This window comes from Lissotriton helveticus, chromosome 9 (assembly GCF_964261635.1).
Source record: "Lissotriton helveticus chromosome 9, aLisHel1.1, whole genome shotgun sequence".
In the NCBI taxonomy this organism is placed as follows: domain Eukaryota; kingdom Metazoa; phylum Chordata; class Amphibia; order Caudata; family Salamandridae; genus Lissotriton; species Lissotriton helveticus.
Genome location: NC_136070.1, coordinates 693,996,898 through 694,012,157, shown reverse-complemented (window position 1 = coordinate 694,012,157; position 15,260 = coordinate 693,996,898). Strand labels below are relative to the sequence as shown.

Genomic DNA, 15,260 nt, shown 5'->3' with positions numbered 1-15,260 from the left:
TGCAAATCACACCCCATCGTGTGACTCTCAAGCAAGGTATAGTCCTGCCACGGATCAGACAGTACAGATTGCCACCTGAGGCTGTAGCAGCCTTATCCAAAATTATTGACGAGCTCATTGCTCAAGGAGTGGTAGGAGAATTACATACATTGGAGTCAGTTTCTACAATCATTCCAGTCATGAAACGTACTGATCCAAATGCACCTCCAGTATATCGATTAGTGATTGACCTTCGAGAACTTAATAAATGTATCATACCTCAGTATCCAGTAGTCCCAGATATTTCATCCCTACTAACAGCCATTGATTCTGAAGCTACATTTTTTACTGTAATAGACCTCAAGAATGCATTTTTCAGTGTTCCCATTCATCCAGACAGCCAGTACCTTTTCGGTTTTAGTTTAAATGGAAGGAGCTATAAATTCACACGAGCTCCTCAAGGTTTCACAGAAAGTCCTAGTATTTACAGTCAAGCACTTAAGAGACAACTAGACAATATTCACATGCCAGCTGACACTGCCCTGCTCCAGTATGTCGATGATCTACTGATCACAGCCCGTTCTGAACGTGACTGCGAGCGAGCGTCACTTACAGTTCTGTATTTCCAAGCCGAGATGGGGCACAAGGTGTCCCCTTCGAAGCTCCAGTTCTGTGTCCAGCAAGTGATCTACTTAGGCCACTTACTGTCCAAGTGGGGTAGGCAGTTGACACCAGACCGTATCCAGTTAATAGCGAGTCTTCCACAGCCCAAGACACAGAAGGAGGTACGTGCTTTTATTGGCCTCACTTCTTACTGCAGACAATGGATTCCTCAGTATGCATTTCTAGCCAAGCCACTGATACAGTTAACGACACAGGAGGCAGCCGTATCGACTGTCCTCCCTTGGACATCTGAACATACACTTAGTTTTAATGAATTAAAGAAAGCCTTATGCCAAGCACCTGTTCTAGCTACACCGAACTACAGTAAGCCTTTTACACTTTTTGTCACAGAACGTGATGGTACTGCATTATCTGTTCTCACACAAGATCAAGCAGGACAGTACAAGCCTTGTGCTTATTTTTCGAGCACATTAGATCCAGTAGCCCAGGCTCTGCCTGCGTGCCTCAAGTCAGTTGCAGCCACAGCTCTAGCAATCAGACAAAGTGATTCCATAGTATTAGGACACTCCCTGACAGTACACGTTCCACATTCCGTGGAAGTTCTTTTAAACCGAACACAGACTCAGCACTTGACCATTGCACGTTTAACAGGTTATGAACTGACACTGTTCCAGCCACACATAGAAATCAGACGCTGCAACATTCTAAATCCTGCTACACTGTTACCGTCAGTTACTTCAAATCCTGCCACACATGACTGTGTGGAAGTTGTTAACACTATGACCAAGCCAAGACAAGACCTGACAGACATTGCATTACCTAATCCCGACCTGACACTTTATGTGGATGGTTCATGTATGAGAACTAGTACAGGAGAACTAGTAGCCGCGTATGCAGTGACTACTGAAACCGAAGTTATAGAAACACATCGTATTGACACCCTGTCTGCTCAAGCAGCAGAGCTAGTTGCTCTGACCCAAGCCTGCATACGTGCCAAGGACCTGAAAGTAAACATATATACAGACTCACGTTACGCATTCGGAGTTGTACACGACTTCGGAGTGCTCTGGCAGGAGAGAGGTTTCATGACTTCTCATGGAACCAAGATTCAGCATGGTCTCCTCATTCAAGCTCTGTTAGATGCAATACATTTACCGACAGCTATTGCTATCATGAAGTGCAAGGCACATACGAAAGTTACTGACATCTCCCAAGGTAACGATCTAGCAGATCGAACAGCCAAGCTTACAGCTCAGACACCAGACATTCCAGTTAACAAGACCCAGACATTCATTCCAGAACAGACTACTTGTATGACAGTTAAGGACCCTACACAAGATGTCATAGACATACAGTTACATGCTACTCCCGAAGAAATAAAGAAATGGTCTGAACAAGGAGGGGTCCAGACAGATCAAGGATGGGTGACGAAGGGAAAAGCCACATGGTTTCTCCCCGACTCTATGGTTCAAGTCATTATCAATACCGCACATAGTCCAGCACATCTAGGAGAAAAAGCCATGTTAGACAGTATTCAGAACCTTTGGTTCAACAAGCACTTACGAGCTGCAGCCAAGCAGAAAGTCCGTACTTGTATGATATGTTGCCAGTTCAATCCAGGTAAAAGTGTCCCGGTGGAACAAGGTGGATTCCAGCCTCCTGACCACCCTTTTGAAGTCCTCCAGATGGATTATATTCAGATGGAGCGATGTCGAGGTTTCAAGTATGTCCTTGTAGTTGTATGCGCTTTGTCCAGGTGGACAGAAGCATATCCAGTTCCAGATTACACAGCCGCGACCACTGCCAAGCAGTTGGTTCGTGAATTCTTCCCCCGTTATGGACTCCCTAGGGTCGTGTATTCTGATAACGGCCAGCCATTCTCATCTGAGTTAATGAAGCATGTTTCCCTCTTGTTAGGGTACCAGTGGAAGTTCCATTGTGTGCGCCATCCAGAAGCAGCCGGTCTCGTAGAGAGACATAATCAAACTCTGAAAGTCCGTATTGCCAAGACATGTAAAGAGAAAGGTGTAGACTGGCTAGTTGCCCTGCCAGTTGCTTTATTCTACATGAGAATGGTCGCACATTCCAGATCAGGTCTGTCCCCTTATGAGGTCGTATTCGGCCGCCCCCCAAACATGTGGGGTACACCTAGACCCCGCAGTATTACAGATGTTTCCAGTAATATGTTGACAGATTACCTAGCTTCCTTGATGTCTGCCCTACACTCTTGTCGTTCACAGGTTGCCGCTGCATTTCCAGACAATACTGAAGTGAAACCGCATGAGGTCATTCCAGGAGACCTTGTTCTCGTAAGGAACTTTGATCGTTCAAGTCCGCTGGAGCCTCGTTGGAAGGAGCCGAGACTAGTCCTTCTGACCACCCGCACGGCCGTGAAGTTGGAAGGCCGCAAGGGTTGGGTCCATCTGTCGCATATCAAGAAATTTCATGGAGTCCGGAAAAAGACTTTTAATGACAATTCCAAAGACTGTTCCATTTTTAAAGACTGCCTGAAACCAGACTCTAAACCAGACATTAATCTAAATCCCGAACTGAAAGTTCCTCTGTTAGAGAAAACTCCGCAGCAGGAGTATAAGTTAAAACTCCGGTCTAGTAAAATAAGTCAGCCAGTTTAATTGTCTAAGTCCCTCTCGGGTGAAACGGTTAGACAGGTATCTGACATGTATGAGATAGACCCCCATAGTGAGAGAGTTAGTCAAACCTCTATAAGATGTATCATTTTTCTAAGTTTTCTATTGTTTCTAAGTTTGATGGTTACCTGCACAAGTTATGCATTGCATTTATGTTTTCCAATTTCTCATGTAAATAAGTTTTCTAATGCCACAGTAGAGCACACATTTAGTGATCTGCCTCCTCACGAGCTATCCTATCGTCTTGCTATGAGAAATAATACATTTATAAGAATGTTACACTATTCACACCAGACCAGCAATGCCACTAATTGTTGGGTGTGTGGTCGACTCCCCCCTTTCCAGACACCGAAGGGAGTTCTGCCACTCTTTCCTTATCCGTTTTCACATAATGGTTCGTGTGGAGCATGGTCCATGTTAACGTCATCTTCAAATGATATGTCCCTTCTGAACAGAACTTGTTTTCCAGACAAGCAAGGTCTCCCCCATAGAACAGGGTTAGATCTAGAAAATGGAGTTTACAATTTGGGAAATTATTCTTCGAATTTTATGGTCCTGAATGTTCAGTCTGATACTACTCCAGACTTACCTGCTATTTCAGTACTACCAGTCAAAGGCGAATTATGTGTCAGAAAGAATGGTTCCGCACATGTAGGACATAGTGATTGTACTACTACTGTCGAGTATAGTGACAGTGGGAAATCTATTTTCAAAGCCTCACGTCATTCTTATTTTGTTTGTGGTCAGACCGCATATGTTCGTCTGCCCCTCGATTGGGATGGAACATGTTACATTGCCTTCCTCCTGCCACCAGTTTTTCTAGCCCCATCTGATTATCACAGAAACACACATCTAGTACACGTCAGACCTAGAAGGGAGGTCGAGTCCCCAATTGTCGATCAAACTGAAACTGCTCTAGAACAATATCAAGATTTCAATAAAGGTTTTTTCTTCTTTATAGGACCTGTCCAGAATAGTAAGTTAATACGTAGACTAACTAGAACCCTTGAAGCAGTAGTGAATGAGACTACTTCTGCTCTAGGTAATTTAACCGAAGAGCAATCTGCTATGAGATTTGTCGTGCTCCAAAATCGTCTCGTTCTTGACGTCATACTGGCCGATAGAGGAGGAGCATGTAGAGTCATCGGATCTAGTTGCTGCATTTTCATTCCTAATAACGCGCCGTCTGTTTATTCAGCTATAACCAGACTTCATAAAATTGCCCATCAGTTACACCAGAATCCAGGCACCTGGACATGGTCCGGTTGGCTCTGGAGTATTATATCTGCCTGGGGATGGAAAGTATTGTCATTCCTAGGTATTGCAGTAATGATCATTTTCAGTTGCTGCCTCTGTATACAATGTGGCCCTGCGATTTGCGGCATTTGTGCTACCTCTTGTATTCCTAGTCCTAAAACCCGTTCCAAGACAATTCGAGACGAGCAAATGATGCTATATGAAATGATAGATGGTATCATGAATATTGATGTTTCCTGATGGAAACGTAGGGCACAAGGAGGGAATGTGGAAAAGTAAATTTTGCCATGTTATATGTGCCTACGTGTTCCCCATGTTACGTTATATGTGCATGATCGATATGCATGTATTCCCTTCTGATCGATTAAAGACGCAATTACAGTTGTGTCCATCTCTAGTATGCCAGTTTCCAGTTATCGTGAATACAACGAATATCAGGCCTATGTACAGCTACGTTGCCACGTTTTTCAGTGTGCACGTTAATTCATTGAATTGTCCCCGTTTCTAGGCCTCAAAAGGGCCCGGACTCAGATTCAGCTCCTGTCTCCTGAACCCTCCTCGAGGAGCGATACAGCCCCCACCTGTATCCCTGACCCTTCACTTGCTTTCATGTCTCGCAGTGCCCGGCTCGGCCTGGCTCTGCCTCCCTCTCTGCCAAGAGTATGTTATGTTTCTTGTTATCAGTCCAGCCCTCCTTCTCTGCATTCCTAAGCTACTGAATCACATCAATAGTTTCCGTCATGGTCTAGCCTTTATGTCTCCATGTAAGAGAAATACTGTATTAATATTCATAGAATATTCCTCGCACACGCACTACATGTAGAATAATGCATGCCCCAGTCTTAGTGTCTGTTAGCCTTTACCCTGATAACTTTTGGATTCTATCAACATGTTCTCTAAACACGAGATACTAGATAGGCTTTAGGTACATGTCGCTCTGACACTCCAGACTTTCGTCTCCTCTTCTAGCACAGAAGTCATAGCCCCCCAGTTCTCCCTAGTAACACGTCATTGTCAGTTTGCGCGCACCACTAGGTTAGAGGTCCCAGCTGCTCAGGTAGCCCCCTCCATGTTTCCGCCCCTTTTATGACATATTCTGTTACGTTTGCATCACATGTCTATGTATACGCCCTGTACACGCCTTCTTGTTACATCATTTCTGCCCTTATCTTTCGCGACTGCTACAAACTCCGCCTACTGCTACGCCTACTGTATTGAATACAATGTATTTGTTTAACTATAAATATTGTGCACTGTTATTAAAGTTTGCTAGCCATTCCCAGATCCTGCCCCGGCAGCTGCCGGGCCCTGCCATCCTATTCCCATGCAGGCTGTCCTGTTCCTGTCCTTTTATGCTTAATTAAAGCCTGTCAACTTCAGCTACCTCGAATCTTGACTCTTATTTATTGAGCTACCTGTTTATTGATTATAGTCAAAAATAGAACCGGTAATTAATTATTTATTTACCACAATCCTTTCGAAGCCCCAAAGTTCAGCTCCATAGAGAACCGAGTCTACTACTTTGGAATCATAGATCTGAAGTGGGCCTGCCACTGGTTTACTGAAGGAGGTGCCATGTTCTTTTATCAAGGCCCCTGCTGTTTGCCTGTGCTTTAAGGTCAGCTTAGCTATGTGAGGGTTCCACAACATATCTTCCGAAAGGGTGATACCCAGATATTCAAAGGTGCTCACCCTTTCCAAAGGAACCCCTCCTAGGGAAAGTTTACCTCTAAAGGATTTGTGGTGGTTAAGAAATAGAAGCTTCGCCTTTGCAATCTTAACCTCTAGTTCTCGGGACTAGAGTGTTGTGGAGTAGAGCGTCGTTGGGTGGAGTGACACAGAGTGGAGTGTGGTAGAGTGGAATAGAGTGTTGTAGAGTGGAGTGACGTAGAGTGTTGTAGAGTGAGGTGGCATAGAGGGTCATAGACTGGAGTGGCACAGAGTGGAGTGGCGTACTGGAATAGAGTGGAGTAGTGTGCTAGAGTAGAGTGGAGTAAACTGGCGTAGACGGAGCTGCATAGAGGGGCACAAAGCGGAGTAGAATGTCGTTGACTGGGGGGGTGTGCAGTGACATGGAGTGGCATACAGTGGATTGACTTAGCATGGAGTGGCGTATCAGAATAGAGTGTTGAGTCGTGGAGTGAAGTAAAAAGGAGTGTAGAGTGGCTTGTAGTAGAGTGGCATGTCAGAGGAGAGTGGCACAGAGTGGAGTGGTGTCAGAGTAGAGCGGAGTAGCATGTCATAGAGCGGAGTAGCATGTCATAGAGTGGAGTGGCATGACAGAGTGGAGTGGCATGACAGAGTGGAGTGGCATATTGCAGAGTAGAGTAGCTTGTTTTAGAGTAGAGTGGCGTGTTGTAGAGTAGAGTGGTGTGTCATAGAGGGGAGGGACTTAGAATGTAGTGGGGTGTCGTAGAGCGGAACAGAGTGGAGTATGAATGGTGTGGTAGCGCACTGCCATTATAGCCAACACATTCTCATTTGAAATGACCATTACCTTTGCACAGGCATACAGTTTTACTCTTAACAGGATACTGTGCACAAACAATAATGCATGGATATGTCATCACCTAGTGTAATGATTCGTTTTGATCGTATTAAAATATTAATTTCCAACACACTTCAGAATGACAAAAATGTGCTTCATTTGTGCTTTCCTAAATCTCAAATTTAGAAATATCTGCACAGTTCATTTACTGACATTTACATGTTGTTGTGTGCCTGACATTTGACCTCTGTCTTTGAATGTACAACAAATGTGACCAGAAAAAAACAAGATTTAAAAAACTGTTTACAACAAGCAAGCACTCGTGGAAGAATACAGTAAATAGACCATGCTACACAGGAGGGACGAACTCAACCTGGACGGCCTGAAATAAAGCCAGCAAATAGAAAGCAAGCAAATGTGATTTACAAAACTCAACGCCAATTGTAAGCATTGGGCAGAATCTATTCCCAGGGAAGTTTCAGAATAACCCCAAGAAGTAATTAGCAAACCAGACAGCTGTGCTTTGACCTAAAAAGAATCCGCTAACCTTTTTTAAGGTCTTTTTGCCCTAATGGATCAAATAGCTAGAATTTCTTGAAATGTGAAAGTCAGAAGGCCAGGTTCTGCACAGATTCTCTACTCCATTTATGGGTTCTAAAGAGAACAGTCACAAAGTGCTTGAAATTGGTCTGGTCAGAACCCAGATTCTGATGAGCCAGTTAGCTCCCCACAGAGACCTTTCCCTAGGAGAAGAAGCAAGGATCATGCTATGACGTCTAACTACAGAATGTTATTGTTTTTCAACTGAGGGACTTGTGGGAATGCAAAGTGATGGGTGATTATTTTCTGTTTTCCAATCTGATCTGGCTTGGGCCACTGAGTACTTGTCTGAGAAAAGCTCCTCCGCTGTACCTGAAGTTCACTTTTTCCTGCTCTTACTCAGGAACATTTACAAATAGAATGCAACTTGCAGGCACAGAAAACGCCAATTGAGTCTCAACCAATGGTATTGGGGGGGGGGGGGGGGGGAAGAAAATGACTAGAAGATGAAGTTATAATTACAAACAAACTGAAAAAATTATACTACCTAGAGCAGTAGTTCTTAACTTGGGTTCCACAACCCCAATTCATGGGGTCTGTGATTGTTTAGAAAAGGAATTCATTTTAGCAGATTAATAAAGAAATAAAGTGTATATATGTATGTATGTATGTATATATATATATATATATATATATATATATATATATATATATATATATATATATATATATATATACACACCTATACATATATATACATATATATATACACACACACACACACACACACACATAAAAACAGTTTAAAATGTAATTAGTTGAAAATGCTTTAGGAATGAATTTGAAATTGGAAGCTTAAACTTACGTTTCTCATTCAGCTGCTATGATCTGGCCAATTTGTCCAAGTAAGGGCTGCATTGTAGTATCTACAAATGCTTACCTCCCCCATGGTTTGCTTAGGGGTCACAAGTTTCTTTTCAGGAGCCCTAAGAATCAGGAAGAAATTGCTCATGGACCAGAAAGCCTGAACTTGATTTAAGCTCCATGGGCATTATCAGCGTTTATTTTACAAAGGTATATTTTATGGAATGAACTTACTGTTTCTTGATCCTGTTAATGCACTGTCGCACCTGCAATTTATTCGCCGAATTTTATACCCCTGATTTTGTGCTTTGTATTCCCTCTTTTTAATAATGAGTTATATTTCTGCTCTCTTGGTATAAATAGTCTTAGATGTTTTTTATTCATGCTAACTGGTGCTGCTTATGCATTCAAGGTTCCTCTTAAGCTTTTTGTATTTATATATGTCCTTGGCAAACTTTTTTTAAATCACGTGCATGTATGGCCTTTATCGGCTGAATAAAGAAGCTATGACTTGACTTACGTTGGTGTCCCTAGCTTGGTTCGTGGTAAGCAGCACAAGAATAAAAAAAACTGAAGTTTTTATGAAAAGTTGGTAGCCCCAAATCACTGGTATGAACTTATAAAAAGGAAGCATTATGAACAAAGAAACCCAAAGCAATATGCTACTGTCTAGCATGTGGCTTCATCTTTTAGAAATAAAAAAAACTACTATTAAAAATCTTCAACCTTCTCATTAAAATTAAAATTCCAATTTTTTGTATTTCTGTTGCTCGTGAATTAAATAAAATAATGTCTTCTGAGTGTTTGATGTATGCTTGTTTGTTTCTGTTTTAGTTTATTTTTTTAGGTTTTAATTGTAGAAATTTCTTAGTTGTTGGTTTCTGGCTTCCAATAGTGGGTTTGATGGGGTCCAAAGAAGTCACAAGTTTAAGAACCGTGAAACTAGACAGCTGAGAAAGCCGTTAACCGAACCTTCTTGCTTCTTTCAGAGCAGCCTAATTTTCTCTCCACACCAGGTTACATCCAAACAGTAACGACATTTTCAATTTCACGGGCTGACCACATTTTCCAAAGGATTTCTATTTTTAGCTATCTATGGATGTCCATGAAGCAGAAAATTCAGAAATGTCATGTTTCAGGATATTATCTAATATTTATACGCTCAGCGAACCGTTTTATCCTGCACCCCCATGCGAAGATCAAAGGCACTGTTTATTTTCTAATACATAAATTACCATTTTTACAGTGCACAACTAAAACGGAATCGACTCTTGGCATTAAGATACTTATTAAAAACGTACTCAAAGCTCATTCTCTTGTCCAAAGGATGAAACTTTGACTTGTTCCTACTGAAAACTAAAATGGTGACTACACATTCAACTCATTGACAACCCTATGTTTCCTGATACCTACCACCTTCTTCTCTCTAGCCCCCTTCGCTCTCTTTTCCAGTTGTCCCAAGTACTGTAGAGTCAATGGTGACAATTAAAACAGTTTGCCCTCATATGCACAGACTACACTCTCCTTGATTCGCTGTAAAATCATGGACGGCCCACTCCACATTTCGTGTATCCATCAGAAATAACTGGTTACTGCACCATGAAAAAATGCTTTATAAGTTTCCCATGCAAGTTGGCCTTAACTGAACCTTCATTCTCTGCGAAAAACTAAGCAGATTTACTTCCAAGTTCCTGGAGCACTAATTCCAGTAGACTCTTTGGATCAACGTAGCATCTCTTTTTTGTGAATCATTAATTAGTTCTAGGAGCACGCTGATTGTTTGACAAATTTACATTGTGAGGATTATGGTGTATTATATGGTCTGGTAGTGCGACCTTGTCGTGTAATACACTCATGAAACCGTCTTGGGTCCAGTCTAGCCTCTATCTCAACCCAGGGTAGCTGTGGTTTCAAACAGTAAGGCTTAAACAACGGAACTACAGTAAAGCATTTAGAAGTACCAAACACTTGAAACAAGAGAGTCACAAAAACACAAAAGAAATCCAACACCAATTTATAAAAATAGATTATAGTTTGAATTAGTTTTTAAACACTCAGATGAGCAAAATCCACAGAAGGGTTCTGTACATATAGGTTTTAAAGAAAATGTAACGTTCAGCTTTTAAGCCCAAAGAGCAAACAATCATTGGTAACCGTAAAGTTTACAAACTTTTTAACAGTTTGAAAGAGTTGAGTTTGGCTACTCCGGCACGGGCCGGGTGATCAATTCCGACAAGGAGAAGATCTGGGATGACAATAAGGAGTATTCAGCCAGTTATGTGGTCACTAAAGCAGTCAAGTCCAGTTCCACACTTTACACCAAGACCGCCATTGACTTCAATGGAGTGGTCCTGATGATGGGGATGCAATATGCTAAAAGATACTCTGTATGCTGTGCGGTCAATGGGGGTCTTCCTGTGGTTATTCCTCAGTCCACGGGTAACGTGGAGGCGACTTTGGTCACAGGGGTAAGAGTCCCTTGAAGTCCTCTTGAGCCAGTAGAAGTCCAGCTGCAACTTAGCTATCAATCTTCGTACATAGCAGGTCCAGTGATACCCTTTGGTGAGGGATAGTTTAAGTCTTTAGTGACCAATACACACTCTGACGACTCTCCTGAATCCGGCAGAAAAAGAGTCCAACTTTTGAGTCCGGGGTGGAGGTCTTTTTAATTCCTTCCAAGTGGCTATTGACTGGCCAGGACTGGCAACTTCACTTTTATGGCCCTGGTACTCAAACAGGAGGTCAGCTGAGTCACAACTTTGGTCTGGGGTTCAGGAGCAACTTGTCCTCGAGCCAGGCACCGCAGACAAAGTCCTCTCTTTGCTATCCCAAGGAGCAGCAGGTGCAGTCCAGTGGTTGGTGCAGCCTCTTTTGCCAGGCCCAGTTGCCCTTCCTTAAAAGTGAAATTAAATTCAATTTGAGAATCAAGTTGAGTTTAATGCCACAATTAATTTGATAGCTTGAAGTACCTATTTTAGTAGTCCCATTCAGAAGGTACCAGGACTGAGATGTCAAGCCGGTAACTCTGCATAAGCCAATGGGTCTACTAACCTTTCCACATCAAAAAAGACGATTTAGAAGTTTTGCTGTTAGGAAATATTAAAGTATATGCCCTACTTAATAATATATAGCTCCCTGCCTTGGGGCTCGATAGATTTTCCTAAGGGGAGATTTACATATATTGTTAAGGGAAATTGGGGCTTTGCCATTGGTTTAAATGGCAAAAGTCGAAGTAGCAGTTTTAAAATTGCTCTTCTAGGCTGCAGTGGCAGGCTGGGAGCCACTTTGCACTTTGTCACACGCAGGGTCGCACAATAAGTGCTACAGCCCTGGGTGGACAATCTAACTTACATGCCCTGGTTACACTTGGTACCATATACTACGGACTTATAAGTAAGCCAGTTTATGCCAATTGGGAGTACCCAATTCAACATACATTTTGTGATAGGTTGGAGCACTGGCATGGAGGTCTGGTTAGAAGGCCTCAGTGTACTCTCAGAGTCGAAAAACTAGCAAGATCAGTCCAAAACGTTTGGGGTGCTCATGCAAAAAGAGGTATTTCCTTCCATACATCCTAGAATCTGATCATTCATTATAGAATCTAATATGCTTAAGTCGATTTGAGACTGCTGCCCATATTTCCCAGACTAATATAGAGCACGTTTCATCCTTAATCTCCCACACAGAACTCATATCACACCTCACCTCAGGGAGCCCACTGGTTTCCGATACACATATGCAATCATTTCAAACTCCTCATACACACATTCAAGGCACTACACAACCTAGGCCCTAACTACCTGAAGAGTAACACCTTCTTTTACTAACCATCCAAACACCTCCACTCCGCAGGACTCCTACTTGCACACATCCCATGCATACACAGAAGCAGAAAATGTGTGTTCTCTTACATCGCACCTACAGCCACTGCACATCAGAGGCTCCTCCTCTCTTCTTGAATTCAACAAGAACCTGACACCTGGCCTTTCAATTAACCACCCTACCATGAGCAGTGCTAGGCACACACGCCTGCACTTCGCAAAGATACCTTTAAGAGTGATAGTGCGCTTTGCAAATACACATTGCATAACTGTTAGTTACAGGATTATTCTTCATCCTAATAGCTATAACATTTACATTTTGTATTCACTATCTAACAGCCTGTTTTTTCCCCTCATATGTTTTTTCCTTAATATGACTGCAACATCAACGTAGTTTGGGTCACAACAACCAAGATTAACAGCTACCTTTTATGACCAAACGAGCACCCATCTACCCTGCGTATCACAGAAGAGAAAACTAAGATTAAAGGGGTCGGCAGCCCAAATCAATTTTGTAACCTCTCCTCACACTCACAAGTCACCCATACAAAAAATAAACTGACTCAACCTGGTAACCATTAATAGATGCACTCTTCTGAGGTTGATATCAGGGGACTGTGCATAAAACTGTTTAAATATTTATGTTTCTACACAATAATTGTACTTTAGAAGGTAGGTTTATTAAGGGTGTGTAAAAATTCCATGCTCACGTCTAAATACTTATTATGCAATGTTTGCATAGGTGGTACACATCTCAGTATACACATTCTTACGTCAATGTTACATTCTGTGTGGTATGGTTCACATGGGCCCATTCAAATCTAAAATGCCGGCAACTAAATATATACAGTATATAATTTTTCATCACCAGTGTGTCACTAGAAATCTACCCAGGGAGCCAAGAAGCAGGCTTCATTTGCTTTAATTCAGGTGATGGCTTTATTCATCTTATATCAAATGTTCTCACTAGCCATATAATAAATGCTGATCATGTACATATACAAGGGAAAGGCAGCAGAGACTGCTGGAGGAAAAAACAAAAGAAGACGCAGCTGCAGAAGCAACTTCATAGCAAGTGCATATTTCTATTGCATGTACATTTATCTTATGTGGATATCATGGAGATCTGTTAATGATTATGGACTTCTAGACTTGTGAGGAACACAAATGCTCTAAGTGTTAGAAAACTTTAAAAAATGATTCACCACTACAAAACGTCCAAAAGCTAAACAAAAAGGAAAGTGTCTTCTTTGCATCCTTCTATGTGCAGGCTTAAGAATGTGCTTATTGCACATAATATTAAGAGAGCGTTCTAAGTGAATGAACTGAAAGGAATGGCTCAGCTCACGTTTTGAGTTTTAAATACTCTGTTGCGTGGATTTGCTGGATGTAGTGGTCGTGTGTCTGTGAATAAACCTCATCTACTAATCAATTTAAAAGACGTTAAGTGGCATCATTTCAATCTGAGGTTGTCAAATGGCGGAAAAGCAGCAACATGTCTTACCTGTCCGAGGATCGGTCCTAAAGGAGGCCCAGGAGCCGCTTGCCCTGCCCGCACGATGGCGCGAATCACGCCTCCCAAGTCGACCTTCTTCACGGCCTTCACCGCCCTGGAAGCTTTTGACATTTTGCAACCTGCAGGTGAAAAGAAAAAACAAGCATTGGAAATGCAATAGGTCTCGCAATAGAATAGTTAGACATTTTTCGTTTTGCAAATGGAAGAGTGGTGTTGCATGGATGAGTGGCGTTGCGTGGATGAGTGGCGTTGCGTGGATGAGTGGCGTGTGTGAGTGGCGTTGCGTGTGTGAGTGGCGTTGCGTGTGTGAGTGGCGTAGCGTGTGTGAGTGGCGTAGCGTGTGTGAGTGGCGTAGCGTGTGTGAGTGGCGTAGCGTATGTGAGTGGCGTAGCGTATGTGAGTGGCGTTGCGTGTGTGAGTGGCGTTGCGTGTGTGAGTGGCGTTGCGTGTGTGAGTGGCGTTGCGTGTGTGAGTGGCGTTGCGTGTGTGAGTGGCGTTGCGTGTGTGAGTGGCGTTGCGTGTGTGAGTGGCGTTGCGTGTGTGAGTGGCGTTGCGTGTGTGAGTGGCGTTGCGTGGATGAGTGGGGTTGGAATGCAATAAGTATCGCATTAGAAAAGTTGTAGTTATTGTTCTTGTAAATGAGATAATGTATTTATTTTTGCGATGTTAAAATTGCTATATTGATGGCTTTGTCATTTAGTGAGAGTGAGGGTGAGTGAGGTGTTGAGGGTGAGGGGTTGAGGGTGAGTGAGGGGGAGGCTGAGGGGATGAGGGTGAGTGAGGGTGAGTAGTTGAGGGAGGGTGAGGGTGAGTGAGGGTGAGGGTGAGTGAGGGTGAGGGGTTGAGGGTGAGTGAGGGTGAGGGTGAGGGTGAGTGAGGGTGAGTGAGGGTGAGGGTGAGTGAGGGTGAGTGAGGGTGAGGGGTTGAGGGTGAGTGAGGGTGAGGGTGATTGAGGGTGAGGGGTTGAGGGTGAGTGAGGGTGAGGGTGAGTGAGGATGAGGGTGATTGAGGGCGAGTGAGGGTGAGGGGTTGAGGGTGAGTGAGGGTGACTGAGGGTGAGTGAGAGTGAGGGTGAGTGAGGTGTTGAGGGTGAGGGGTTGAGGGTGAGTGAGGGGGAGGATGAGGGGATGAGGGTGAGGGGTTGAGGGAGGGTGAGGGTGAGTGAGGGTGAGGGTGAGTGAGGGTGAGGGTGAGTGAGGGTGAGGGGTTGATGGTGAGTGAGGCTGAGGGTGAGTGAGGGTGAGTGAGGGTGAGTGAGGGTGGGTGAGGGTGAGTGAGGGTGAGTGAGGGTGAGTGAGGGTGAGGGTGGGTGAGGGTGGGTGAGGGTGAGTGAGGGTGGGTGAGGGTGAGTGAGGGTGAGTGAGGGTGAGTGAGGGTGAGTGAGGGTGAGTGAGGGTGAGTGAGGGTGAGGGTGATTGAGGGTGAGTGAGGGTGAGGGTGAGTGAGGGTGAGGGTGAGTGAGGGCGAGGGTGAGTGAGGGTGAGTGAGGGTGAGGGGTTGAGGGTAAGTGAGGGTGAGTGAGG

The 15,260-nt window shown here is 43.6% G+C and overlaps 1 protein-coding gene across 1 annotated transcript in view; it reads right to left on the bottom strand.

Annotated features, from left to right (window-relative positions):
• Positions 1-15,260, bottom strand: part of MRPL11 (mitochondrial ribosomal protein L11) — an 821,503-nt gene that overhangs the window by 753,369 nt on the left and 52,874 nt on the right. The window contains exon 2 of the mRNA XM_078660798.1: positions 13,726-13,856. Coding sequence (XP_078516924.1) covers positions 13,726-13,856 — 131 coding nt within the window. The remainder of the gene's footprint in view (positions 1-13,725; positions 13,857-15,260) is intronic.